The 27,262-nt window shown below is 60.8% G+C and overlaps 1 protein-coding gene across 2 annotated transcripts; it reads right to left on the bottom strand.

The window, feature by feature from the left end:
* On the bottom strand, nt 1-26,973 carry MTCL2 (microtubule crosslinking factor 2). Of its 2 annotated transcripts, none has more exons than XM_064465789.1 (15): nt 26,164-26,973; nt 17,751-17,975; nt 16,073-16,231; nt 13,360-13,422; nt 9,282-10,514; nt 8,156-8,275; nt 7,847-7,972; nt 7,250-7,480; nt 6,964-7,071; nt 6,524-6,691; nt 5,183-5,434; nt 4,938-5,009; nt 4,509-4,579; nt 2,805-4,254; nt 1-2,709 (listed from the first exon to the last, which is right to left on the bottom strand). In XM_064465789.1, exons 1-15 carry the CDS (start codon nt 26,875-26,877, stop codon nt 2,560-2,562), a joined length of 5,142 nt encoding a protein of 1,713 aa, XP_064321859.1. In that variant the 5' UTR covers nt 26,878-26,973; the 3' UTR covers nt 1-2,559. The 2 variants fall into 2 exon arrangements, with proteins under 2 accessions (XP_064321859.1, XP_064321860.1); XM_064465790.1 differs by having other exon boundaries at nt 8,156-8,272.
* Between the last annotated feature and the right edge of the window lie 289 nt (nt 26,974-27,262).

Below are 27,262 nucleotides of genomic sequence, written 5' to 3'. Positions count from 1 at the left end.
GTCCCCCTGCCGCAGCCCGGGAAGGCAGAACTGAGGGCATGGGTGAGGGGTCGCAAGGCCTTTATTCATCACATGACAAGCAGGCATGGTACAGGGGTGCAGGACGGAACGGGTAGGGAGCATGTCATCGGGGCAGAAGGTGCCCTTCATGCGACCTTGGCATGGGCTGACAAGAGGAAGCAGGAGGACAGGTCAGGGGCAAGCGTGGCTTTGCCCAAAGCTTCTCCCCAGGCCAGGCACTGGCGTGTGGGGAGGATGGGGGCAGAGGCTGTGCTGGGGCTGGGGCCGAATCAGCCACCTCCACACCTCAGGCAAATTTTCCCCATTGCCTTTGTGAATCCCCTGCCTGCCCCTAGCCCCGCAGGTAATGCCCAGCACCACTATTTACAGAGTACAACAGAACTGACCAACATTACAAATAATTAAAAGGCAGTAAAAATGAAAAACCACATTCCGAAAGTAGAGAGTCTTTAAAACCAAACCAAACCAAACCAAAACCCCAATTATCAATGAAAATGCTAAAAACCACCCCGAAAGGATCTATGTACAGCAGGAGATTGCTCGCAGCAGCGCTGTGCCTGCTGGGGTGCAGGGACCCAACTTCTCCGTGGCAGGCAATGATGCTGCCTGGCCCCGGCTGCTGGTGAGGGTTGGCAGTGCCTGCCCTGCGCACCCCATACCCAGGTGACGAGGGTCCCCATGGGGCCGGACAGACACCGCAGGAGCAAAAGGCCATTGGTGCTGGGCCTGCTGGGCCCTGGCTGATGCTGGTGTGTCTGGAGACACAGGCAGTGAGCGGCTGTCGCGGAGATGCTGACGGAGGCTGCGACGTGGCAGTGATGCAGCCTGCCTGCTGCGGGTAGCGTGTGGCTGGACGGGAGGGGGCAGCAGCTTCAGCAGCCGGAGCATTTTTTAAGCGAAGCTGCAAGATGACAGCACTGCGCAGAGCCCCTAAAGCAGCGTAAACAGCCCCAGGGCAATGGGCAGAGCCCCTGGAGCAGCACAGGGAGCCCCTGGAGCAGTGTACAGGGACTCAGAGCAATGCACAGAGGTCCTGGAGCAGTGTACAGAGCCCCAGAGCAACGCACAGAGGCCCTGGAGCAATGTATAGAGCTCCCGGAGCAATGTATAGAGCACAGAGTCCCAGGAGGCATAGGCACCTGCAGGCAGCTCCATCTGGGTGAAACCCTGCCTGGCCCCTGGCAGGCAGCTCAAAAATAGGTCAGGCAGCCTCCTCTAAAATTGCTGTTCTCTTCTGGGGCTGACAGGGGCAGCAACGCTGCTCTGCGTGGGGCTGGGACACAGCTCCCCAGCCCTGGGAGCTCTGCACCGCCTCGGGGCTGTGGCCATTGCCCCCCTTCCTCCCGGGTAAGGCTTTTTCTGGCAGTGACCGAGGGATGTGTGGCACAGACCGTGGCCCACGCTGCAGCCTCCCAACCCACAATCTCTTAATCCAATTGGTGCATCTCCAGTGTAGCTCATTTCGGTATTTTTAAAATGCACTTGGTTTTACATTGCAGGCTGTCCGGAGTTGGGCAGAGCCAAAAGTGGAGGAAAAAACAAACAAACAAAAAAAAAACAAAAAAAAAAGAGAGAGAAATATGTATATTCTGTATATTCAGCACTTGGAGGACCAAATAACTACAAGTGGTCCCAGGCAGGGAGGTGGGTGCAATGGAGGGGGGGCCGCACAGCCGTGGCCCCTCAGGATGGTGGCAGGAGATATGCACGCACGCGGGTGCGCACACCCACGCACGCACACGCTGTCTCTCCCCATGCTGTGCACACGGCGCCTCTGTCGCTGCAGTTGGAGGAGCCGGGGGGAACTGCCCGGACCCTTCCCAGCAGTGAAGGACCTCAGCAGCACCCCCCCAGAACGGAAGCGTGCCTAGGAAGGACCCCCACACCCAGCCCAGCCGGGGTGACCGCAGGGACCCTCCCTGCCTCCTTCCTGCCCGGGGAAGCACATGCAGCCCTGCGGCTGATGCAACCGCACCGGAACTGGGGCTGGCAGGGATGCGCTGGAGCTCGGACAGGGCAGGAAGCACTGGCAGCGGTCGTGGGGGCCGGAGCCAGCACCCTCCGCCTGTGGGGGCCAACACAGCATCATGCCTCCATCCATCGCATCCATAGGGCGTCCCTGCTGTGCTTCGCCCCAGCACTGCCCTATCAACATGAGCAGCCTCCCCCAGCTGCTCTCCCCTTCTCGGGGCCCTGGCAAGCCCTCGGCATGGCGGGGTCTCAGATGACATTCCCAGGGCGGTGGGCACTGGCAAGGACCCCCCAGTGCCGGCAGCGGCTCCGAGGGATTGGGTGTCCGCACAGACAGGAGGTGAAGCAGCCACCCTGGCAGGATGTCCCCGTGCACCCCGGGGCTGCCGGCAGCCTCTGCTGCTGGCTCCACATCTGCTTCGTAAGCGTCCCCGGGGGCGAGGGGACGGTTAGGAGACAGATGCGCCCGTGCTGCCTCCGAGAGGGGCCCCCACGGGGTGTCAGCGCGGGCGCTCCTCCAGCAGGAGAGTGGATAGCAGGCACGCTGCGTCCCCCTGCCCCCTGTCCTCACTCACTCGAGGCCCCCAGCTTCTCCTCCACCCTGGGGGGGTCCGCGGGGTGCAGTTTGCACTTGGAGGGGGAATGGCGGACGGTGGAGCGGGACGGCCGGGCAAAGCAGGACGTAAGGGATTGGGAGCTGCAGTCACACGCCGTGTCCTGCAAAGACAGACAGGGCACAGGGGGGTTAGAGGGGTTGGGCACCCCATCCCCTGCCATGCCGGGACACCCCCGGGGGCACCCTGCCTCGTTACCTCGCTAGCTATGGCCGAGATGAGGTCGGGGTCCCGCAGGGCTGCGTCCTTACTCCCCTGGCCGGGGGACGAGAGCTTGGGGTCCTCGCAGCTGCTCTGCTTGAGGACTTTCTTGTTCAAGACGCGGGAGATGTTTTCGGCTGGGTGGTGGGTGGCTGGGCTGGGGTGCTCAGCTCTCTTGCTGCCCTCCTCCCCGGTGACCTCCTTCTTTTCTGTGGGGGCAGTGGGGCTCTGCGCCCGCCCGCAGACGTTCCTGAAGAACTCCTGCACAAGGCCATACTTGGGTGCTTCGGGCTTGGCCCGGCTGATCTCAGGGCAGCCTGGCTTCCAGATGGACTCAGTGCTGCCTGCGTGCTCCACCACACTGAACAAGCTGGACAAGCCGTCGTTGATGTTGCTGAGGACAGGGCTGTCGCGGGTGGTTGTAGAGCGGGCCCAGGCAGAGCCATTCTGCTTGCTCTGGTGCAGGTTCCAGAGGCTCCTGTCCTTGGAGGCATCCAGCTTGGAGGAAGACCTCCTCTGGAGCTTTGGAGAGCCATATTTTGGGGAGCAGCATGGCCGCTCGATCCTGGAGTGGACCTTATCCAGGGAGGAGGAGATCTGCTTGCTGCGCACGGACACAAGGGAGGAGCTGCGCGGGGACCAGCTCTTGCTGTGCACGCCACTGCCGCGCGGCAGGTCAGTCTGCAGGCCGACGCTGACCGTCTGGATGGTCTGCGTCCCCACGTGGGCCAGCCCCACGGTCTGGCTGGAGGCGCTTTTCACCTTCCTCTCCAGTGAGCTGGAGCGGATGGCCTGCCGCACGCAGTTGGTGATCTCCTTCATGTCGTCGCTCATGTTGCCAGAGATCTCCAGGTCGTGCAGTGATGGGGGGAAGCGGGGCACCGGCGGCACCACGCTCTCCACCGTGCTGCCATCCAGCAGCTCCCGCTGCTGCTTGGAGAAGTTGCACAGCCACTGACTGTAGGTGCTCTCAGTGCTGGCTGACTGCTCTGGCTCCTTCGGCTTGGCCATGGTGAACAAGAAACCGGGTTCAATCATTATCTTCCCCTCCTTGTTGTGCACCAGAGGTGCCTCCAGCCGCCGCACCACCGGCGGGCTGTAGTAGATGCGGATCCCTGTCTTGTCAGGCGCTGTGTAGCTCCTCTGCATTTGCTTCTGGGCTGGGTCATGCCCAGAGAGGCTGCTTGCCTTTGAGTAGTCCCAGGAGGAGATGCCCAGCTTCTCCTTGGCCAGGCTGTCGGGGGCAGGTTGCTCAATATTCACATATGTACAGTTTGACGGAGGAACACTGGTGCTATCCCGGATCCCGTTGGGCAGCAGCTGGGTGGCTGCAGATGCCTTTTTACCCCGGGAATGGTCACCCAACCCCGGTGTGGTCTTTCCAGGGAGGTAGGGAGAACAGTCGAGCAAGCTTTCAAACTCTGACATGGAGGAAACGGACTTGGTCCTGTGGGGGGAGAGAGGACTGGGCTCACAAGGGGACAGGGCAAGCGGGCAGGGGGCAGCTGGAGGCACCCTGCTCCCACCCCAATGGGACCCTCCTGGGGACCCAGCCCTGCTCCTCATGGGAGCCCTTGGCCTCCAGGACAATCCTGGACCATGGCTGCATCTTCGCCCAGCTGCCAAAGCTGCCAAGACCAGGGACAGCCCCCCACAGCCTCCTCCATGCCTTGGGGACCATGCAGGCACCAGCGCACTCACCTTTTGAGGTTGGTTCCCTTGGCTTCTGCTTCAGCGATTGTCTCTTTGTCTGTGATTTTTTCATTGAGAGCCTAGGACACAGAAGAATGCTCTGGTTTCAGCAAGCACAGGACCAAAGCACACAATGGGCTGGAGCAGGGGCTGCACCTTCCCCAGGCACCCAGGCCCAGGATCCCATTCCCAGGGCTACATAGGGCTCACTGTGCCCACACCTATTTTAAATCAACTTTTTATTATCGCAGTGAAGCCCTTGGGGTTCAGCCATGCTCTCCACCCTCTCATTCTCCCCAGTCCCTGGTGCTCCCTGTTGCAGCCTCATTTGCTGTTCAAGGAGGTGATATTTGGGGTTCAGATGACCTCCCATCTAACCCTTAATATATACCTGAGCCCAGTGAACACCCTGAGAGGCCTCTGCCTTCCCTTGCCCACCTCCTTCCAGTTGCTGCCATGCTTCTCCATTTCAGAGTGCTTCAATGCCCAAGGGTTGGCTCCTTTCTGCAACTGGAGAAAGTGTCGGTCACTCAACGTGTGCAACACGTGCCCCTCTGGGCAGGCAAAAGCATTTGCTTCTTTGGCCCTGGTGCATGCCCTGAGAGTGTTTGCACGCTCTCAGGGGACACACAGAGGGCAAGTGGCAGAGGCTGGAGGGCATGTTCTTGACAGGTACACCATACCTGGTTGATTTTGTTCTGCAGGTCCTTTGCTTGCTGCTCTGCTTGCTGCTGCTCCTCCTTGAAGCGGGCCAGCAGCTCCACTTTCTCCTGGTTCCAGTTCTTCTCGCTGATCTGCAGCTGCTTGGTGAGGTCCATGACGGCGCTGTAGGACTCGGCTAGGAGATGCTGGTGCTCCTCACGCTCCCTCTTCAACGCTACCTTCCAGTCTGGCAGTGTGCGCTCCGTGATCCCTTTGCCTGCCTTTGACTCCAGCTGTGGGGACACATTGGTGGCTGTGAGGGACCTATGGCTCCAGCACGGTGCTGGACATCTCCAGCAAAGGGGTAAGGCTGCGGGCATCCCAGTTCCCAGTACAGGTCCCATGCTGCCCAGGTTGGGCAATAAGTGTGTCCCCAAGGCTGTGTTGCGCAGCACAGCTCGCCCCTGGGCCCAGCCGAGCTGCAGCCAGCCCTGGCTTGCAGCCATGCCATACCAGATGGCCCGACAGACGGTCACCCAGCGGGACACAGGCTGAATGTGCTGCCTGCTCGGCTGTGCTCTGCCTGCAACCCTGCCTGCTGGACCTGGCTCCTGGAGAGGGGCAGCATCACCTGCGGGGCTGGCAGAGCAGACCCTGATGCTGCTGCTGCTGCTGGCAGCCAGGAAGGCACCTGAAACTGGGGTGCTGCCACTGTGACAGCTCTGCTCTCTTTTGGCGGGGGAAAGAGGGGAATTGGGGACCACCACTGAGCTCTGCCTGGAGAAATCCCACCTGGGAGTTGCTGGCGCCTGCTCTGGGGAGCAGCGCTGATGTGCAGCCTTGGGCTGCTGCCAGCACAGCGCAAGGGAGCAGAAAACCCTCATCACTGTGAAGGCAGGGCTGGGGGACTGATGGGACTGCTTCTGCAGGCAGGAGCTTCCCCCAGTGCTGAGGCTGCCCTCCCTCCACCCTCTGCCCTTGCCGCAGCTGTACATGTCTTGCAGCATCTGCTGGGTGCTGAGTCCCCACCTGCGCTCTGCACCCCACATGGGGAAGAAATGGAGGGTCTGATGCTGCTTCCAGATGCCTGTCCTGGGAAGGGATGCTAAGCCCTGGTACCAGCCTACCCACCCCAGACAAACCCAGTGGAGGAATAAAGAGCATCCTCTGCCGCTCCACAGTCAGATTTTCGTGCCAGCCCTGTTGCTATGGAAACTCGCCTGCCAAAGCGGCTGCTAATTGAGATTCCCACAGTGCCACCCTGCCTCCCAGCCCTGCCCAATAGCCAGCGCTTGGTGCACGGCACAGGCAGCCCCCCAGCCCCACGTCCCCACCAGGCAAGGGGGAGCTCCACCAGCCCGCTGGGTGCCTGGGGCTCCCACCTGGGCGATGTGGCACTTGAGCTCGGCGCGCTCCATCTCCCAGGCAGCCTTGGCCTTGGTGAACTGCTGCTGCAGCTCGCTGGCGCTGCGCCGCTCCTCCCGCAGCTCGGTGCACAGCTCCTTCAGCGTCACCTTCATGTCTGCCAGCGTCTTGATGCACTCGTTGGGCTGCCAGGGGATCAGGGGTGAGTGGAGGGAGCTGGGGCCCCATGCCAGAGGGGACCCAACAGGGTGGAACCCCACAGGAGCTGCCCTCTCTGCATCCCAGCCCAGCAGACTGCCCACCCCCGGGGCGAGGGAGAAGGGGTGCCTCCAGGGCAGGGCACCACCCCTGGGGGTGACATGCCAGTGGGGAACATCCCTGTCGAGCCATGTACCCCAATACGACCCACCACCCCACCCCATGCAGCTGCAGCGGGGGCTGATCATGCCCCGCTCACCGTGTTGGGGGTCCAGCTGTCCCCAGTGCATGTCTTGTTGTCTGTCTGCTGCTGCGGGGCGAGCTCCTCTTCCTCCAGCAGCAAGTACAGCTCCTTCATGCTGTTCACCTGTGGGAGACACCACGGCTGGGGTGATAAGGGGACCCACAGCCCATGGCCAGGGATGGGGGGACACCCAAACAGCCCTGGGTAAGACATGTAGGCACGAGGGACAGCCCCAGGGATGCCTGACAGCATGGTCCCCCTTCCACAGCAGCCGAGGTGGGAGCCCCTCAGCCCACAGTACCTCCAAAAAGTCCTCGCCCTCACTGTGCACCATCTTGCCCTGGCGCCAGCGCTTGAGGAACCACTTGAGCTTCATGAAGAGCAGGAGGAAGCTCTGCCTGAACTGCTGCGACTCCTGCACCAGCAGGTTCTTCTCCTGGCTCCAGAACTTCTGCTCCAGCCGCCTCTGCAAGTTCAGGCTCTGCAGTTCGAACTCCCGCCGCAGCAGAGCTTTCTGATGGTCCTCCTTCAGCTGGCAAGAGACGCACGGGCTCCAAGACAGGGGCTAGTGGCAGCAATGTGGTGCCCTGCCCCAGGGTCTGGGCTGAGCCTGCTGCCAGCCCCATATTTAACACCCCTGGGGAGCTGCAATGCCCTGGCAGCATGCTGAGGGCAGCAGGGCCATTGAGGCATCGCCGCAGGTGGAAGCCCTGCATGGCTGCACATATGCAAGGAGGAATGTGCTCAGCCCCTGTGCCCCTTGAAGATGGGGCATGCTGGGTGCAGTCCTGGGTGACACCTGGGTCCCCAAATGGGTCATCAGCCTAGGGCCGGAGATGGCACAGCCATGGGTGAAGGGAAACCTGTCTCCCAGGGATTGGGGCTGCTGCCTACTCACCTGGCAGATCTTCTGTGAGAAGTTGTCCACCTCATCCTTCCTCAGCTGTCTCTCCTGTGAGAGCTGCTCCTGCAGTCCCCGCAGGCTCTCGTTGGCCTCTGACAGCACCAGCTGCAGCTCCTTCATCTGCAAGAGCCCGGGGAAGGGATGGGAACGGCCGGCTGTGCCTGGCCGCGCCGCCCCATGTCCCTCCCTGATGGGGCTCTGCTGCTTCCCTTGTCCCTGGCTCTCAAGAGGGACAGCCCCAGCCCCCAGCCCTGTCCCCAGCCCTGCTGGTGGAGAGGACACTGCTTCCTGCCTGCATCGTACCTCGGTGGCGTAGGAGTCGTTCTCCTCAGGCCGGCAGGTTTTGTAGCTCCGGGGATGCGTGGGGTCCATGTCCTTGGTGTGGGGGATGCGGTAAGGGTCGGCGTCCCTAAAATCAGGCTGCTGCATGCGTGGGCAAGTTAATGAGAACAAACCAAAAGAGCGGGAAGAAAAAAAAGCCAGAAAACAAAACAATGGGTCTCCGAAACAGTAAAGAACTACAAGACAACAAAAAGGATGAGGAGGAAAAGGAGCTTCATCACCATGGTGGGAGACAATGCAGAAACCAAAAGGAAACACAGGATGAGGAGACACGTGGCCTGGATTGTTTGGGGAAAGGGGAAAAAAAGAGAGAAAGAGGGAAAAAATGTGCAAACACCAGTTACGGTGCCATGCAGTGACTGTGGGAGACTGGGACCTGGGGCTGGTGGGACTACATGCAGAAAAATAGGACTCTGAACAAGCGAGTGTGCTCCAGAAAGGGGCTTGTACCCGCGGCCCCAGCCATCATTGACATCGCGGGCCCCCGACACGAGCTGGCCTCCCCGGAGAGGTGGGGGATGGCAGGGCATGAGCTGCTCTACACTGCTCCAAAGGTGCTCGCCATCAGTTGCAGATTTGCCCTGGAGCCTTTGCTCACCAAATTACCCTGCCTGGGTACCAGTGGAGGCTGAGGCTTCTTGCAACCAGAGTCCCCGCAATCTGGGCTGCTTTCAGGTAGCTGCAGGCTGCTCTCCCCCCATCTAGCTCATCCCCAGTAAGCAAAGTGCTTCTGAGCTGGGGATGTTGCGCTGAGACAAGGGAGAGCAGCTGAAACATCAGCCCCTGCAAAGGTGGAAGCAGCCCAGACAGCCCCTGGCCACAGGCAGGGCAGCCTCAGCATGACCAGCCCATGCCGGGATGCACCAGGATGCCCCCTGCCTCCTGCCCTGGGCACACTCTGTTGGAGCAGAGTCCTACCTTGTCCCCGGTGCCACTGGCATGCAGCGAGGTGTTAGTTTGGGTTTTGCTCTGGAGAGGCAGGAGGGAGGTTACAGTGGGGATTGGGGTTTGCTCCATTAAAGCGGGAGGAAACAGGGCAGCAAATAAAGCGGCGGCAGCTGCGGGGGACGTGGGAAGAAGCCCATACCTGGAAGTCAGAGGCATGCTCCTTCTGCAGTCCCTCTTTGGTGGTGTCGTGGCTGCCGGGGCCAGAGAAGGGGAAAGAGTCCGTGTGCTCCTTGAGGCCACTGGTGAGGTGGTCCACCTTCCTTGTGAAGCAGCCCAGGTCCTGCTGGAGCACACCCAACCGCATGAGGAGCACATTCATCAGCTTGGCATCGCTGGGGCTCTCGCTGCCACTACCCACCGCCTCACCCAGCAGCCCCCCCATGCACTCGTTGTCCATGCAAGCCTTCAGCCCAGAGGTGAAGCCATTGGCATCTGAAATCAAGACGTCGATTGCTTTGCTGACAAGTGTCGCCTGGTCCCGGATGCCCAGCAAGGTCTCCAGGTCCTTGGCCTTGAGCAGCTTGGCGGGACCATCGGGCACCTTCCCACTGCCGGGCACCCTGTCCTCCCCGTCGGCTTCGCTGCTGCCCATCCCGTCCCTCCAGCCGGCAGTGGGGATGCACTGCGCCGAGTCACCAGCCTCAGCATCGGTCTCCAGCATGGGCCGGGTGGTCTGGCAGGAGGCCAGGTCGCAGCGCTGGAGGTTGGAGAGCAGCACACGGTTCTCATACTGCAGCTTCTTCACCTTGCCGCTCAGCTCGCTGATCTGCACCTTGGCTGTGGCCAGCTCCTCCTGCGAGGGCTCGCTGACCACTGAGCAGCTATCCTCTGACAGCGTCACGTCCAGCTCATGGTCCGACTTGTACTTGGTCAGCTCGTTCAGGAGGAGCTTGTTCTGGTCCTCCAGCTCCAGCAGCGAGCGCCTCAGCAGCTCGGCCTCCTCCTCCACGAATTGCAGGTGCCGGCGCAGCTCTGCCACCGTGTCCCCCGCGTCCCCGCAGCCAGAGACACCTGCCAGGAACCGTGTGTCCTGCCCCGGCAGCTCTCTGTCCCCCTGGCCCTTCATGTCGTCCATCTCTGCCCGCAGCCCGCGGTTTTCCACCTCCAGCTCCACTATCCTCCGGCTGAGGATGTTGGCTTCCTCCTCTACCAGCTTGAGGTGGACCTTCAACTCAGCCTCCCGGGAATGGGGAGAGTCAGCCAACTCCTCCACGGAGAGGGAGCTGTCGAGGTCCCCGTACAAGGACCTGTACTTCAGCAGCTCCTCCTTCATGCCGTCGTTCTCCTTGGCCAGCTTGGTCAGCTTCTTGCACATCAGGGCAGACTCCTCCTTGGCAAAATGCAGCTGGCACTTCAGGTCCGCGCTGTCCTCCTGGGGACCGAGAGGGTGCGGGCATTAGAAAAGCGCTCCCAGGGGCCTCGGTGGCTCCGAGTGAGCCCCGGGGACAGGCTGCTCTCCCACCCTGGTGATCCTGGGGAAGCTGCAGCCCCAGGTCATGGAGGGGAACAAACTTTGAGATCTATCCTGGAGGCTTTCAGGGAGAGCCTGGACACAGGGCGGGATGCCTGGGTGAGGAGACCTGTGGCTCTAGCCCCAGGAAGGACATCGAGCCACCACTGGGGATGCAGAGTCCGAGCCCAGCCCTGTCTCAGCCCAATCCACCGCGGGGAGGAGGGGGAGGGAAAGCTGTCAGGCTCCGCAGGGCAAAATAAAAGCGACCAACAAGGTTTCCTCCCAAAAACCAGCAAGCACTGAAACAACTGGTGCTGCTGCTGCTGCTGCAACCCCCCCACCAGGGCTCTGCTCCTCCCGCTCAGTCCCAAATACTCCATCACGGGGCAGAGAAGCAGAGGTTTCAGCTGGAAGCCTGAAGTCTCAGCCCTCATCCAGCACTCGTCCTTGCTGCAACCACCTTGCCAGGGGACAGAAAACCCAGGCAAACCCCCCACATCAGCTCCCTGGTCCCTTCCCAAGCCCCTTTGCTTCCTGGGACTGTTTCACCACGTGTTTTTTTTAAATTTTAGCAGTTAGGATCTTGGCTATTTGCCCAGGCAGACCGTTTCTCTGCTTTGGAAAGCTTTTTGGATGGAGGACCAGGATTTCCTGACATCCAGCTTGCGGCTTCCTGTGCCGTGGGGTCACTTGAGTGCTCTGAGCTCTGGCGCGGTGACTGCCTGGAGGGGACCTGCCGGGACACGACCCTCACTCCGCAGCACCCGCTGGAGCCCCGGGTGGGTGCTGGAGGTGGCTGAGCCCTTTGGCTGGGTGGCTGCTGGCCCCAGCAGTCCTCTGCCTGGCTGAACACATCCCCTTTCCTGTTTCCTTGGCTGGCAGAAACAAGCTGTCCCCCTCTTTGGGTGCTCCTGACCCCCCAGCCCCCCAGCCATGACCATGATCACACCCACCAAATCCTGCAGCAGCTATTTACTCTGCAGATTTCCCGGGCTGCTCAAATTGAGGCCGGGGCAACAGGGGGAGTCCCGTGAGTTCAGGGTGCCATTTTATTTCCCAAACGCCCTGCCGTGACCACAGGAACCACCCTGCTGCTCTTCCGCACTCCTGCGCGGAGTCACAGCCTTGCTAAGGACGCATTAAAGCTGTGCTCCCCTAATTAGCTGCGGAGATTAGGGGAGGGCTGTCTCGAGCAGCTCTCCCCGCCAGGGCAGACATGACCTCAGTTCCTGTTTTTCCAGGGGAAAAAAAAAAAAGCAGCAGCCTGGTGTGTCCCTCTGCCCCTTGGCATCGCTGGAGGGACACACGCGTCCCCAGGATCATCTCAAGTGCTCCTGGGGTCCAGGACAGGCCTCCGTGTTCAGTCTGACCCCCCAGCTCCATTTTTGGTGAGCACCAACGCTCGCCCAGCGCAGGAAAGGGGCCCAGGAAGCTACCAATGAGTCACGAGCATCTGTGCCCACAGGGCCACCAGGCCAGGCTGCGTGGGAGAGGGAGTACGCAGGGCGGGCTGTGTCCAGGGGCATTTGCACCCACGGAAGCTCAGGGTTTGCTTTCCAGCAGTGGCTTCTTCCTGGAGCATCAATCCCACCGCAGAGCTGGGGCCGTATCCAGCCCCACGTCCCAAGGCTGAGGGATCTCAGCTCCACGGGGATGTGGGAAGTAGAGTGGGGGTTTTACTGCAGCCCAGGGCTGGGGTCTGTTTCCTGCAGAAGAGGGGCTGTATTTCAGCCTCAGGAAGATGGAGGCGCTCCTGGGAAGCCCCCTCACTTGGGGCACAGCTGGGTGTAGGAGCAAAGCCACAGTCTGCTCTTTGGGGAAATGGGGGTCAGGACTCTGGGACCATCAGCCGGCTTGAAAGGGCTCTCAACAATGGAGTTAAAGGGAAATGATAAATAAAAGACCAAAGGGCAAAGTCTTTGAGGGCCTGGGGATCCCTGTCCCACGGCTGCAGAGTGGGCTGTGGCAGCAGTGACACAGGTCACCCAGAAACCCTCAGAGTCCCCTCCATAAGATGCTCCCAGCAGCACGTGGCAGGAGCGTCTCGACAGGGCCTCCCTCCCTGCCCCGGCTTCAGGGGAGCAGATCTGCTCCTCAAAATAAACCTTTCAGGTTTTTTGCCTTTGAAGGAAGATTTTTCCTGAATTAAAACACTTGCATTTCTATTCCTGCAACAGCAGCTCTGTCCCTCCAAGCCCCAGTAACAGCATTAGCAAGTCACAGCAGCTCAGCCCAACAGCAAGTGACAGCTGAAATCCTGCTGCCTCCAGCAAATCCTTCCTCCCCGGCGCTGCCCCAGCAGCCCGGCGTGGGGCAGGGATGGCGCAGCCTTGAGCTGTTCCCCATGGGGACACTCAGCTCCCCCAAACCCCGTGGGGCTCCAGGGCCACCCTTGAGCACAGCTGCTGGCACAGGCTGCAACAGCCACAACCCCAGAGCAGAAGCAGCTTTGCAATGCAAAAGCCAAAGTCCTTCAGCTCCTTACTGCAGTCCTGACACGCGGAAAGGGTTAAAGCCACCGGCTGGCCACTGATGCTCCATTGATACATGAGACAAGGGAGTGGCTGAGGACAGTGAGGGCGGCCCAGCACATCAATCCATCCCTTATGCAGGGTCTCTGAAAGGCATGAGAGCCCTGCAAGCAGGGGGATGGTGCCGACATGCCCAAATATACTTCTGGGCCAGGCACAGTTTCCAGCTGGCACCTCGACCTGGGGTGCTGGTGGGCCACCATGGTGTGTCCCCGACGCACCGGCGCCGATACCTGCACTGATGGTTTCTTCTCGGTCTTCCCCATAGAGCGAGAGCCCCGCTTCTTCAGGGAATTCTGCTGAGAGAAGAGAGAGCTGTTACCCGCAGCGGTGGCACAGCACCCCAGCATGGACAGACTCAGCGTGAATCAACATCGACGCTGACTTCTCCAGCTGCTTGTGAACCCCAGGAAAGCACCAGAGCCCCAGCGGGCTGAGGCCCTTTGCTCTGGGGAAACCAGACTGGCAAGCATCACATCATGAGGTTTGGCCAGAAATTCCCCCTGCAGGCAAGTGAGCAGTGAGAGAGCAGGAGTGAGCAGGAAATGAGCCGTGGAGAGGCTGAGTCACGGTCATGTCAGGGCTGGATGGAGCGGGGAATCCAGCCCCCAGGCCAAGAGAGGGCTCCTAGGGCATGCCAGTGTGGGAGCAGCAGATGACGACTGCCTCCTCCCCAAGCAAGGGACACATCCTGGTCGCTCAGCTATGGGGAGGGCTCCTCAGCAGGATGATGGTGACTCTGCCCTCCGGGACTCTGGGGACACAAGGGACAATCTCCAGGCTACAGAGGACAGACGGGGAGGCCAGACAGAGCAATAAGGGAGACCAGAAGTGGGGAAAAACGTGGGTGCCCAGAGCAGGGCCAGTTATCTGGGGAGGGGAGCTTGGGGAAAACCCTCAAGAACATCCACACAGCCCCCCATGAGCACTGGCCGATGCATGCGATCACCCTGGACCTACTTCCAAGCTGGCGCTGAGGCCCAGCAGCCAGAGAAAGCAGCTGTGAAATGTAAGCTGCTGCCTGTGCCAAGGTGCCGGGCTCCAGGCTTTCCTATTAAGGCCACGACCATCACTGGAGCTGCTGCTGCAGCAGAGCCTGTCCCAGGGGCTGGCTCTGCCACGTCGGCATCCCTCACCCTCACTGTGCTGGGAACCAGGGCTGGCAAAGGGCATTGGCTGGCCCCAAGCACAGCACCCTGGGTCAGATGGCAGCTGTCTTCGCTCCACTTTGGGTGCATCCCTTGGGGTAGCCATGCCTAAGGGTCTCGTTGCAGCCAAACTCAATTCAGCAGGCTTGGCACAGGGTACCTGGACCGGTCCCACTGTTCTCCTGCCCCCTGGGAGATGCCACGGAGGGGTAGAGCCGGAGGGGCAAATGCATGCGCCTTTGGGGATGATGTGCCCATCCCGACAATTATCCAATTATGGGAGAAACCTCTTGGAAGGGAGAAATAATCAGCCCTGAGGGTAAGCCCAGCCCTGCGCAGCCTACACTCCACGTTGGCTTGGCTGCTAACAAGCTCTGCCATGCTCTGCACTCTCCAGCAGCCGGGGGGAAGTGGAGGAGGGCTGTTAACTCACTCGTTTGTCTAATTAGTGCTTTGCAATCAGTCAGTAACCCCAATGCCCTTGACGGCCTGGGGACATGCCATCCTGAGAGCTCGGGGAGCTGTGCTCTGAGCTGTGCTGGGTCTTGTGCCAGCCGGCAGCATCCCCTTTGGGCTCCTGCAGCTGCAGAGAGGGGCCTTATCCTGTCCCACGCTCTTTTGCCAGGGCAAGGCAGCAGCTGGTGCTCAGGTCTCCCTGCACACTGACCAAGCAACCATTTTTTCTGTCTGTTTTTCACGCACGTCAGTCCTCCAGCCCAGCTCCTGCTGCTGCGATTTGTTATTCAGCTCGCACTCTCTGGCTGCACGGAAACCCATTTCACGCCTGTTAGCTGAGGCTGTGCAGTGGAGGGACAAGACACCCAGTCTGGGGTGACGCTGCTCTGTGTCACTCTGTGAGAAGGTGGCGGCAGAGGGGACGGGTGCATCCACGGCTGGGTCCTGCAGCTTGCCTGGGGCTGGCCCCGGCATTAACTGGAGCCAGCCGCGGAGACGCCAAGCTGTGTGCTGGCTCCCTGCCCTGCCGTGCAGGAGAACACAGCTGGGGGCAGAGAGAGCCCTCCCTGCACCGTGTCCTCATCCAGTGCCTGAGCTCTGGCATAGCACGTCTCCTCTCATGCGCTGCCCTGATGGCTCAGCCAGCGATGCTTCCTAAGGGTCCTTGGGGACCAAAGGCATCCCGGGCAGTAGGGAAGTGGGTTACAACTGCTGTGATGGATCACAACGCCACGCTGCCACTGGGATGCCTTTCCTGTCACCAAGGATGACACTGCTCCTGGCCAGGAGCTGGTCCCAAACCTGGCACGGCACGGAGTGCCCTGCACCTACGCGTATGGGTACACGGGTGGCACGCGGCTTCCCAGGACACAGATGGAACTGTGCACCCACCCAGCTCCACAGCGCTGCCAGGACACCCCTGCGACATCACTGCCATGCAGCCCTGCAGCTCAGCCCGATCTGAACCAGCAGCATGCGGTCAGGACCAGGCACTGTGCCAGGGACACGGCGGACTCCACGCATCGTGCAGAGCTTTGGCTGGTGGGAGTTGGGCATGGCCCAGGGCTGAGAAAGTGGCGAGGACACATAAAGTCACTCTAGTGCAGGGGGGAAGTCCTGTAGCCCACTTGGGACAGGGTAGAGCCACCCCATGCCCATAGGGCAGGATGAAGCACACCTCGCCAAGGGCAGGCACTGCTTGGATTTCGCAAGCATCTGCAGCACAGTTTGGGTTTCAGCAAAGGCAAGCAGGGATGGGGGATTCTGCAGTGCAGGGCTAGGACACCTGCTATGGGCAGAGCCTTGGGGACGCCTCCTGGACACCCTCCCGTGTCCCCCTCACCTCTCGGAGCTTGTCCATCTCGTTCTGCACCACCTGCTTGGCCAGCTCCATCTCGATGAGCCGCTGACGCAGGTCCTCATTCTCCTCCTCCAGCCTGATCCTCTTCTTCTCCACTGCCTCCAGCTCATTGTGGAGCCGCACGGAGACATCCTTGGCCACCTGGGGACACAACGGAGGTGCCATCGCGCTGGCTGCGGTGTGCACAGGGGTGGGACCGCAGCGCCTGGGCACCTACAGTCCTCATGCAGCACCCATGGAGATCGTCAGGCCATTACTCCCTTTGGAGCAGACACTGTGCTAGCCCCGTGTGTGTCCCCTCTGTCAGGTGCCACGACTGCTGCTTCTGCTTGGCCGGCTGCACCCCCAGTCCCTTGCCAAACCCTGCCTTCCCCAACCTTAACACGACACTGCAGGACACTTGTTGCCTTTTTGTACTTTTCTCTCCACATTGTGAGGCTGGAAAAGGCCCGCAAGGCTGGAAAAGCTGGCGGACAGCACCAGAGCAGGCAGCCTCTTGCTGCGGGCAGCAGCTGTGCTGGTTGGGAGAAAGGCGAGCTGCTGCATCATGTTACGGAAAAAACTGGCAGCTGCCCCCGGGGTGAAGGGTGCCTCCATCCATCCCAGGCACAGCCCAGAGCCCCCCGTCCGGATCCCTGCGAGAGGGCCGCCCGAAGCATAAAGGGAGCTTAACGGCACAGAGCATTTGCTCCTGCATATACAGGAAGGGAAAAACTGTCCGCAATCCCCCGACACCCTGCCCTCCCGAGGATGGGCTGTGCTTTCTTTCCCAGGAAGGGAGAAGCTGGAGGGGGGCATTTTTGGCAGCAGCACCCCAAACCAGGGGTTGCTGAGCAGTTTGGGGAGGGGGCCAGGACCCCAGCAAGGACAGGGAGGGCAAGGTGGGTTTAAAGCCCCACACTTGTGGCACATTTCAGCTCTGGAACTGGCTATTTTCTGCTCAAAAAACTAAGTTACTTGAGCCGCTGCCCGTCCAAGCCGAGCCGTCTCCAGCTGCCACCGCACCCCTCTCCTGGCAGCGGCCGTGTCGGCAAGAGCACTCAGCAAACACTCACGGGCACCTGCGGCTCCTTGAGGGCCAGTGGCTGGGGAGGGCGAGGCAACTGCCACCCCACAGAAATCCCTTGTCCCTGGCCCAGCCTGGTGTGCTGGGATGCCTGGGGCTCTGCAAGGTTTCCCTGACGGCCAAGAGGAGTAGCTCCCAGGTGGCCATGGTCCTGGTCCCCCTGCTTCTCCCTGTGTCCTTCTGCTCCTCCAGCCTGTGGCAGTGGTCCTGTCCCCATCAGTGCAGGATAAGGGAACTTGACCCTGGGGCACACGGCTGGGCTGTGCACCAGCCTGCACAGGATGAATCCCATGTATGGTGCTGCAAGATGCCCATCCTTGGGCAACGCTGTCCCTCTCCATCCCCAAGATCCCCCCAAATGCCCCCATGCCCAGACCACCTGTGAGCTGAAAGCACTGCTCTCTGCTCCTCATATGATCGCTGCTAGTGGGGAATCATGATGCTCCCATTAACAGCCCTATAAACATCACAACCCTGCACCCCAACATCCCCTGCCACCCCCTCATGCCTCACCAGCCACCATGTCCACATCCCGCCAAAACCCACTTTGGGGGACTTGGGGCCTGCCTGGATGGGGACATCACCCTCTCTCACCTTGACATCCTGCTCGAGGCTGTGGATGAGCTCGCCGTCCACCTGGCCCGTCTGTGCCACACGCAGGCTGCGGCGCTCGGCCTTGCGCAGACGGTACTGCAGGATGCGGCAGGTCTTGCTGGCCTGGTCCAGCTGCTGCCGGAGCTCCTGTAGCTGGTAGACATCCTCCTCCATGTAGACATCCCTCATCTCCAGCATCTCGGCACGCAGCTCCTCGATCTCATCCTGCAGGGAGATGCGTGTTAGAGGGGACAGACCCCGCAGCTTGCTTTCCCCTCTTTTCCCCCTGTGACACCTCCCCACCCTGCCCTCTGCCACCCCACGAGCCATTTTCACCCTTCAACCCCTCAGATCAAGCCCCATCCTTGCAGGAAAAGGGCTCAGAGCCAGCAGGGCACCATCACCCACTGGTGAGCCAGCCACCCCGGGGGGGACAGCCAACATGGGCGCCTATAAATATTTGCGGTAAAAGAAAGAGGAAGGTGGGGGAGGGAGAGGAGCTGCAGGAGCAGTGCAGGCGGCAGCCGCGGCGAGAAAAACGTAGGTTGTCTTTGGAAAAGATGTGTCAGGGAGGCAGGCGAGGGAAGGAGATGGCAGGCGAGGACAGGGGAGGCAATGTGGGGACACGAGCGACACGCCGCCAGCACCAGGGACCAGAGACTGCCCCTTGTTTTGCTACCAAGCAGCAATCGCTGGGCTGGGTCCCCCTTCCACCCCTTCCTAGTCTCATCAGCTCTCATGGTGACAAACTTCTCCCAGCCCAGCAGAGCCTCCAGTGCGGGGCCACAGCGTCGCTGTCGCAGCAGGGCCAGGGGTGACGTCCTGCTGGCACCAGCACCGACCCAAAGCCTCCTCCGGGTCTGCAGCACACGCCGCTGTGGGTCCCCCTGCAAAAGCTGCAGCCCCAGTGCCACCTCCACATCCCAACACAGAGCTATGGCTACTGGGGATGCTCAAGGACCTCCAGTCCCTGGGGACCCGCACAGGCTATGCTGCCCAAAGCTCTTTTCAGGTCCCCATGAACATGGTCTCAACCCGGATCCCCCAAGCAAACGCTCCAGCCTTCACACCGGCTGTTCTCCTTGACAAGACCTGGTCCACCCAGCACAATCCTGGTAAGGGTCTACTTTCCTGCCAAAAAAAACCCACCACTAAACACCTGTCGCTGCCAAATGCAATAGCCACTTGAGAAGCGAGGGGCATCACACTGCCACCTTGCACCGTGGCACGGCCCAGGAGGGGACAAGATGAGGATCTGGCACGGGCAGCAGGGATGCACAGCCTCGATCCACCCCGGCAGAGGGGGACAGGGCCCTGCTGCTCCCAACACTGCCCACGACAGCGACCTACAGCCTGAGACAGCAGCACCGCGCTGGCCCTGCCAGGCACTGGCACGCTCGCCGCCACGCTCGCCCGGCCCGGACAAAGCCCCAGCTGCAAGAATTCCCTGAAAGAAGAAGCCGAGCCCAGGGAGGGGGGGCGGCAGCTGCGGGGACAAGTCACAGTCACTCACTGTTGGCTTTAAACACTACGTAACAAATAAGGAACGTCAATTAGACAATCCTGGATTATCTACTGTTCCAGGCTGCCAGAGCCCGGTGGCACCATGGCCACCAGCGTCCTGCCACCCTCCATCGCTCTGCTTCTTGCTGGGGGGTCTCGAGAACAACAGCAGGGCAGAAACAGCCCCGAGGAATTGGGATGGGCAGCCGGGTAGTCCAGGGACACCCAGCGGGGCTGCTCCTGGGACAGCCTGAGACGGAAACAATCCCCGGACAGCTCAGGCGTGAAACCCCCCAGGGGCGAACCAGATGTGCTAGCAGACAGCCCTGCAATGGCTGCGATGCACCCCGGTGCAGCGACCCCGATGGCAACCCTCCGCCAGCACTGCCCACCCCACACGGCAGGGCCACCGCCCCAGGGACACAAGCAAAACCCCCATAAGCCAAACCAGCCTGGGGAGCTGGTTTATGGGATCTATTCCATAGGAGCTTTCATGGGAAAAAAGTGCATTATGCATTGCAGGCGAGCAGGCGCTCTGCAACAGGGTGGTGGAGAACAACCTTTCACCACCAAAGTCATGCGAATTGTGGCTTGAGTACGATTGCAGAGGCACGTGAGGCTGCCTGCATCCCACTCCAGCGCTGACTGTACCGGCTCCTGTTTGCCACACAGCTTCCCCGGCAGGAGCCGGGCAGGGCAGGGAGCAGGGACCTTGGAGAGAACCCAGCCAAACCTTACTTTTGCTGCAAGGAAGCCTGGGCTTGCCGTGGTAAGAGCTCCTGCGTGTTTATACCTTGGGTTGTAGCAAGCTTATTTTAGGGGGAGGCAGTGTCCGGTGCGAGCCGCTGCCTGGGGAAAGCCTGGCAGCGCTGCCCTGAGCTGCTCCTTTGCAGGGTGCGCCCACAGGGAGCCTGGCTGGGGAGCTTGCAGCAGGGCTGGCACCGGGGGGGCCGGGAAGGTGGTGCCTCCCTCTGCTCCAGTGGTAGGAATTCACCTGTAACACCAAAAAAAAGGGTGCAGCAGCTGCAGCCCAGCAGCTGCATGGCCTGTCCCGAGCTTGCCCCTCGGAGGCAAGTTGTGCTGCTAAGCTGTAATGACTAGATTAGGATCAGAGAGCAGAGAAGTGCCAGCAAACTGGAAGAGAGCTTAGGATGGCAAAGCTGACCCCCTCCATGGCCGGCCTGTGGCAGGCAGAAGAGCCCTGCAGCTCCTGGAGGCAGCCCATGGGGTGCACAGAGGTCCCCTGACAGCTTCAGGGTCCATGACAGCCACTGAGCCTCGCCCTTTGCATCTGCGTTTTCCAGAGTTGATGCCCAACTTAGCAAAATCAAAGCAAAAAATTCATTTGGATAAAGTCACGTGAGTGCAGAGCCAGGAGTGGGCAGGAATCATCTAGAAACATCCCAAATTCAAGGTGGCATTGCAAGCATGAAGCACCATAAGCGATGCTAAATAAAGTGTGAAATGGAGATGAGGTGGGCAACACTGAGGACGAGATAAATTACTTCTTTCCAACACAACTGCCTGTGGGGGGTACCAGGCTTGGCCACTTGTTCCATAAAGAAAAAGGCACCCACCCCTACATGGAGTCACAGCCTCCCAGCACCCATGGGCAGCTCACACCCTCCATCCTCCAGGATTATCCACCACTGCATCCGCGCTCACCCCATCTCTGCAGCAGCAGCAGAGGTTACATGGTTTCTTTAGGCCAGAAGTCACCTGCCTTGGAAAAGACACTGGGGATCTGCAGTCCAGGGAGACTTGCTTCAACGCCCAACGGTTGACATTGTGCAGAAGCAAACATCCCACCTGTGTTTGCAGGAGCCAGGTTACACTCGATGGAGGAACCCAAGAGACGACAACACACTTTCAACCTTCGGGCAAACTTCAGAGAAACTCTCTCTCCTTGGGGAGATTATTCAGGAAACTAAGAAGTGGCAAGGAGGGTTGCAAACTGCCTGGTTCCAGTTCAGAAAAAAAACCCATGCATTTTCAGAGCAGGAGAAGGTAACAGCTACGGCCGCGTCTGCACACCCACTTGCAGGACATCAGCTCCTCCAGGAAGGGCAAGACCTGGAAGGGGCTGAGCTTTAAGGTGATGGCCCTGAACGGCGGCATGGCAGGAGAGGAACCAGCGGAGATGGCAGAGCACACCTCAAAATGCAGATCAGACCGGTCATGGCTTGCAGCAGAAGAGTTAAAGCCCCAGATCTCCTGCCCAAGGGGACTTACACACTGGCTTAGGTGCCTGCAAGAATGCAGCAAGCTCAGACCAGACCAGGGGACTCGCGCTGTGCAACGCTCGCAGCTCCTCCGCAGGATCCACTATCTTTTAGAAGCAGAAAGCAGCAACGGATACCAAACAGGATCATGCAAATAACGACATGGCTGGCTGTTGTGCCGCTGACAGCACATACACCCTCAGCTTTGGCAGCCCCAGGCTGTGGGGCGCAGCCAAGCAGCAGCCGCCTGCCCATGGGGGACGGGCAGCCCTCTGGGGAGCACAGACCTGCCTGCATGCGCACCCCCCACCCGCACCCCCAAACCTCAGCACAAGATGCTAACGAGGAGAAAGGGTGGAAGCTGCCTGTATGTTTTGCGCTGATGCCTTTGTGCAGAGCCCGGGGCTGCGCTGGCAGCGGATGCGCCTGCAGGAGAGCCTGCAAGCCCTCATGCAAGGATGGGGATTACTGTCCAGGAGCAACAAGCACTGCTTCCTCCGAGATTACAGGACAAAAGCAGCAGCTTTCAATTAACTCTCAGCGTTTGCCAGACAGAAGAGGAAATTTTGATAGAATTTGCTAGGGAAAAAATAAAATCAGAGGAGATTTCTAAAGGAAATTGTCCAGGGTGCCCAGGCACATCCCCTGCCAGCAAGGGGGTCCCAGCAAACGCAGCTCATCCCCAGCCCACGCTGGGGTGCAACAGGTCAAAGGATGGGTAAAGGATAGCCACGTGTCACACACAGGGGTTTCTTTATGTGCATTAACAGCAGCTCTAGCCTGGCTCCAACAGTAAACATCGGCCATCCTTCCCTCCATGTCAGGCTGCAGCCTGCACGCTGCCCCGTCCCCGGCCAGCGCGCCAGCTCCCGCTCGGCAGAGAGCATAGCACATTGGCAAGGGAAAAACATCAACATTTCTCAGCTTTACACCTGCCCCCATAAATTAACAGGCAAACAGCTGGGGGCTCTCTGCAGCACAACCCGCATTGTGCAGCATCCAAAAAGCAAGAGGCTGCAAAGCCCCTTCCAGGGTTGCTGCTGATGGGGTGATACGTGGCAGAGCCCTGTGCCCTGGCGCTGCCTGTGGCTACCGGGACCCCTGAGCACAGTCCCTACCCCTGTGGCCTGGCAGGATCTGAGCAGCAGCAGAGCTGGGACCCAGTGCCAACCAGGCTGCCCAGACGCAACCTCGGGGTCCCCCACGCAGCCTGGGGTGCCCCTGCAGGATGCTCTCAGCGAGCCCTTGCTGGTGACATGCACTGGGGCCCAGCTGCCTTGGGGGAAATGAGACACCCACCCACCTACACACCCTATGTGTTTCTCCACAGAGCTGGGAGATGCATGCAAACCCCGAGGGATGTGGGGTGACGCAGGGCACGGAGCAGCGGTGGGGGGGAAGACAGTAGGAGGGGGCAGGCAGGACTGTGCTCCCAGCATTATGTGGCTTTCGCCTAAGCCCCTTCCCACAGAGAGGAGAGGAAAGGGTTTGCAGGCATCCCCTCCCCTCGCTCCAAACCCTCTCCTGTGCCCACTCTTTGTCTGCCTGTCCCTCCGCAGCTGCTGCCGTATCGCATCTCACATTTTCCAGCCCGCTGAGCAGGGCCAGGAGCTGCTCTCCATCGCCCGGCTCAGCAACAGCGAGACAGGGCAAGGACACCTGAGACGCCTCCTCCCTCACTGGGCTGCCAACCTGCACATGAGAAATGGCCCTTTTCGGGGAAACACTTGAAATAACCCATTTATGGGGGGGTCACAGCAGGTACATGCACCTGGGAGCAGGGGCACGGGGAGACACCAGCCCACCCAGTACACCCAGAGCAGGAGGAGGAAGGCAGAGCCTTGCCAAAGTCTGGGTTGCAAAGAGAAATGGGTGAAACATGTTTAAATATGTACATTTTATTATGGCAGCTGAGGGAAGATGCAACGTGAGCTGGCACTGTGATAGAGGGCTGCGATGTGCTTTGGTGGGAAGCTCCAAAACCCAGCGTGCATCACATGGGTGTAAAAGCACCATGCATGCCTGCTCTGTGCCAAAACATCGTCAAAACCCTTCCACCCCCAAAAATCCTCACTTCTCTTTAAAAACGCACCAGGTTTTAGCTGGCTCTGATGAATAATTAAAAATATATTAATTTGCAGCTATTTGGGCAAGTCCTAGGAAACAAGTCACCTCTGATAAGCCTGATTTATTCATACCTGAGGGGAGCTATCGAGGCCAGAGGCCATCTCTGCAGGGTCCCTGCATGCTGCTCTCCAACCTGGGCTGCACAGCAAGGAAGGTGATGCTGATTGCTTGGGTTAGGGCTTTATTTTTGTCATATGGCCTCAAATCCCCAAGTTTTTAGCACAGACAGCACAAGCCAGCACCATCCTGCAAGCCCAGTAGTTTTCTGCTCCTTGCTGGAGAAACTAGGCAAATCTTCCACCTCTTTTTTGGAGTGCAATGGGTGTGTGCATCTGGCTGCAGCTTCTGCCCAGCTGGAGCCGGGGTACCACCCTGGCAGTCTCCTGCTCAAGCGCCAGGAGAAGCGAGGTACCACGCTGAAACATAGTTATAAGCAGGATGCACGCATCAGGGAGGAGACCCACTCGCTGGCGTAAGCGCACATAGGAGATGTCGCAGTGAAGAAGGGAGGATGGCACCAGCATCCTCACAGCGCTCCTTGGTGCATGCCTCCGGCAGCTCTCGCTCTCCCCACTGCTCCTAGCCGGGGGATTTCAGTTGCCATCTCTCAGGCAGGTAAAATACTTGCACCCTGCAGGCCTGCAGCTTGATGGGAAGAAGATCACATGGAAACAGAGGGAGCGATTGCTCTGTCTGCGGGAACAGCAGCGTTTGCACATGCATTCTTGGAAACTGGAAGGGCCTCATCTGTATTTTTCCAGCTCTCAGTAAATCAAAGCCCTTAAGCTCTTGCTGCTAATTCTGGCAGGACTTGGGACACCAGCTGTGAACCAGGGCTTTGCTAACGGATAAAGGGCCTGATTGAGCATCTTTGAACGTGTCACCCAATGCCCAGCTCCAACCTGATAGCTATAATCCCAACACATTTACAAACTTCGGCACCAGTGGTTGAAAGCTGGCCTGATTTCCAACCTGTAACATCTGAAGAGCAACCAGCAAGACATGGTACCTATCCCTGAGCCCCCCAGCAGGTGACTGCCCAAGCATCTCATCCACAGCTCTACCATGAAGAAGAGCAGAGGGTGCAAAATGCCTACAGCCCACCGGGACATGGCACCTAGTGGGTTTGCACCCACCCTGCAGCAGGTGCCAATGTGCATCGGGTCGATGTGTGACCGGAGGTAGAACAGCTCTGTGCCCCTATCCCCACACAGCACGTCTGCCCTGGCTTCACCACGCGCCCGCGACAGAGGCAGCCACGCCGCACGCCCGGAAAAAGGCCCCGGGGAGTACTGGAACTGGTGGAAAAAAAGTGAGTTGGAAAATCTCCCCAGGCTCTGGCATCAACAGCAGACAAGGAGGGCAGTGGTGATCATCCCACCCTGTGCCAGGCCGAGCTGTGCCCAACCATGCGGGGTCAGGTCGTGCCATGCTGTGTCCCAGGATGCCAAACCGGGCTAAGCAAAACTGTGCCATGCTGAGCTGTGCTTTGCTAAGCTGTGCCTGCCCAGGCTGTGTTGAGCCTAGCCATGCCAAGCTGGGGCCGTACTAGGCTAGGCCATACTACGCTGAGCCAAGCTGCGCCCACCTATGCCATGCAAGTGCAGGCCATGCCCAGCTGGGTCATGCCTGGCTAAGCTGGCCTGTGCTGTGCCACTCCATGCCCTGTGACAAAGTGTGCCATGCTATGCTGAGCCAAGCAGTGCCCAGCCATACCACACCATGCTGGACCATGCCCAGGTGGGCCTTGTTGTGCTGAGACAGGCCAGATATTGGGCTTAAATGGGCCATGCTGTGCCAAGCTGAGCTTTGCCCTACGTCCAGTTGGCCCGCGCCAGCCTTAAGCAAGCCATGCCCTACATCCAACCATGCCACACTATGCTGAGCTGAGCCAAGCCCAACCACGGCATGCCAGGCCACCCCCAGCTGTGCCATGCTGTGCTGAGCCATGCGGAGCCCCACATGCAAGCCACACCATGCTGTGCTGCCCAGCCATGCCCAGGGATGCTGCACTGTGCTGCGCCCTACCTGGGGATGCCAAGGCATGGTGCCATGCTGTGCCATTCCCAGGGATGGCGTGCCATGCTGAGCCATGCTCTGGGATACCACGCCGTGCCATACCATGCCCTGGGATGCTGTGTTGCGGCCAGAGATGCTGAGCCATGGTGACCCATGCCTCGGGATGCCATGCTGTGCCATGCTATTGCCCAGAGATGCATGCCATGTTGAGCCATGCCCTGGGATGCCACGCTGTGCTGACCCTTGCCCTGGGATGCTGTGTTGTGCGCAGGGATGCCAAGCCATGCTAACCCTTGCCCTGGGATGCCACACCATGCCATGCTACAGCCAGGGATGCTGTGCCATGCTGAGCCATGCCCTCAGATGCCATGCTGTGCCGTGCCATGCACAGGGATGCTAAACCACGCTACGGCCAGGGATGCCGAACCACGCTACGGCCAGGGATGCCACGCCGTGCATCCCTGCACACTACCGCCATGGGAGGCCGGACCATACCGAGCCGTGCCCCGGGACGCCGCGCCACGCCACACCGCCGTGCCCACCTTGAGATAGTCGTTCTCGGAGCGCAGGTCCTCCAGCTCGCGGAGCAGCCCGTCGGTGCCGGCGTCCAGGAGCTCCTCGGTGAGGTCGGAGAAGGCGAGCGAGGTGCTGAGCTGCAGGCGGCTGCTGGCCATGGAGGCCATGGAGGGCTCCTCGGGCAGCGGCGAGGCCTCGCCGGCCGAGGGCGGCGGCGGCGGGGCGCTGCCCGGGGACTCGCCGTCGCTGCCGCTGAGCCCCAGCTCCAGCGAGAGCAGCTTCGCCTCCTCCGAGGCGCTGCAGTCCGACACCTCCGAGCTGCTGTCGGTCAGCCCGGCCCCGGGCACCGACCCGGGCACGGACCCCGCTCCCGGCCGCCGCGCCCCGGCCGCCGCCGTCTCCGCCCCGCGGCACCGCCCCTTCGCCCGCACCGCACCGCGCCCCGCCGGCCCCTTGCCGCCGGCCCGGGCCGCCGCCGCCGCCCGCTTCTCGGGGCGCCCCTCCTTGCCGCCCCCCGCCCGCCGCGGGTGCGGGTGCGCGCCCCCCGCCGCCAGCCGCGGGGCCGCGCCCGGGTGCCCCCCGCCGCCGCCGCCGCGCCGGCTCTTGGCCAGCGACCAGCCGGGCACCTCCTTGGGGCGGGCGGGCGACGGCGCCCGCTGCGGCTTCTTCTTCTTCTCCGGGAGCGGCGGCGGCGGCGGCGGCGGCGCGGGGGGGCCCTGCTCCGCCGGCGCGGCCTCCATGTCCCGCTGCGCTGGGCTGGGCTCGGCCCCGGCTGCGGCTGCGGCTGCGGCCCCGGCTCGGCCCGCCCCGCCGCCGGGCGGGGACGCGCACGGGCGGCGAACAAAAGGCGGCGGACGGGGAAAGGGGGGGGGGGGGGGGCGGTGGCCGTGCTGGCGGCAACAGCGACCCCTCCGCCCGCCCAGCGCCGCGCCGCCCCCCGCCCCCGGGCATCCCCCGTGGAATCCCCCGTGTATGAGGGGCATCCGGGGGGGGGGGGGGGGCGGCACCCCCGCGGGTAAAGGATCCCCCTGTGCGTGCAGGTCCCCCCCACCGCGCCCCTATGGGTGAGGGTCCCTAAGGCATCCCTGTGGACGCAGGTCCCCTCGTGTGTCCCGGCAGAGCAGG

This window comes from Phalacrocorax carbo, chromosome 14, assembly GCF_963921805.1.
Source record: "Phalacrocorax carbo chromosome 14, bPhaCar2.1, whole genome shotgun sequence".
Taxonomy (NCBI): domain Eukaryota; kingdom Metazoa; phylum Chordata; class Aves; order Suliformes; family Phalacrocoracidae; genus Phalacrocorax; species Phalacrocorax carbo.
This window is presented reverse-complemented; position numbering and strand designations above follow the sequence as displayed.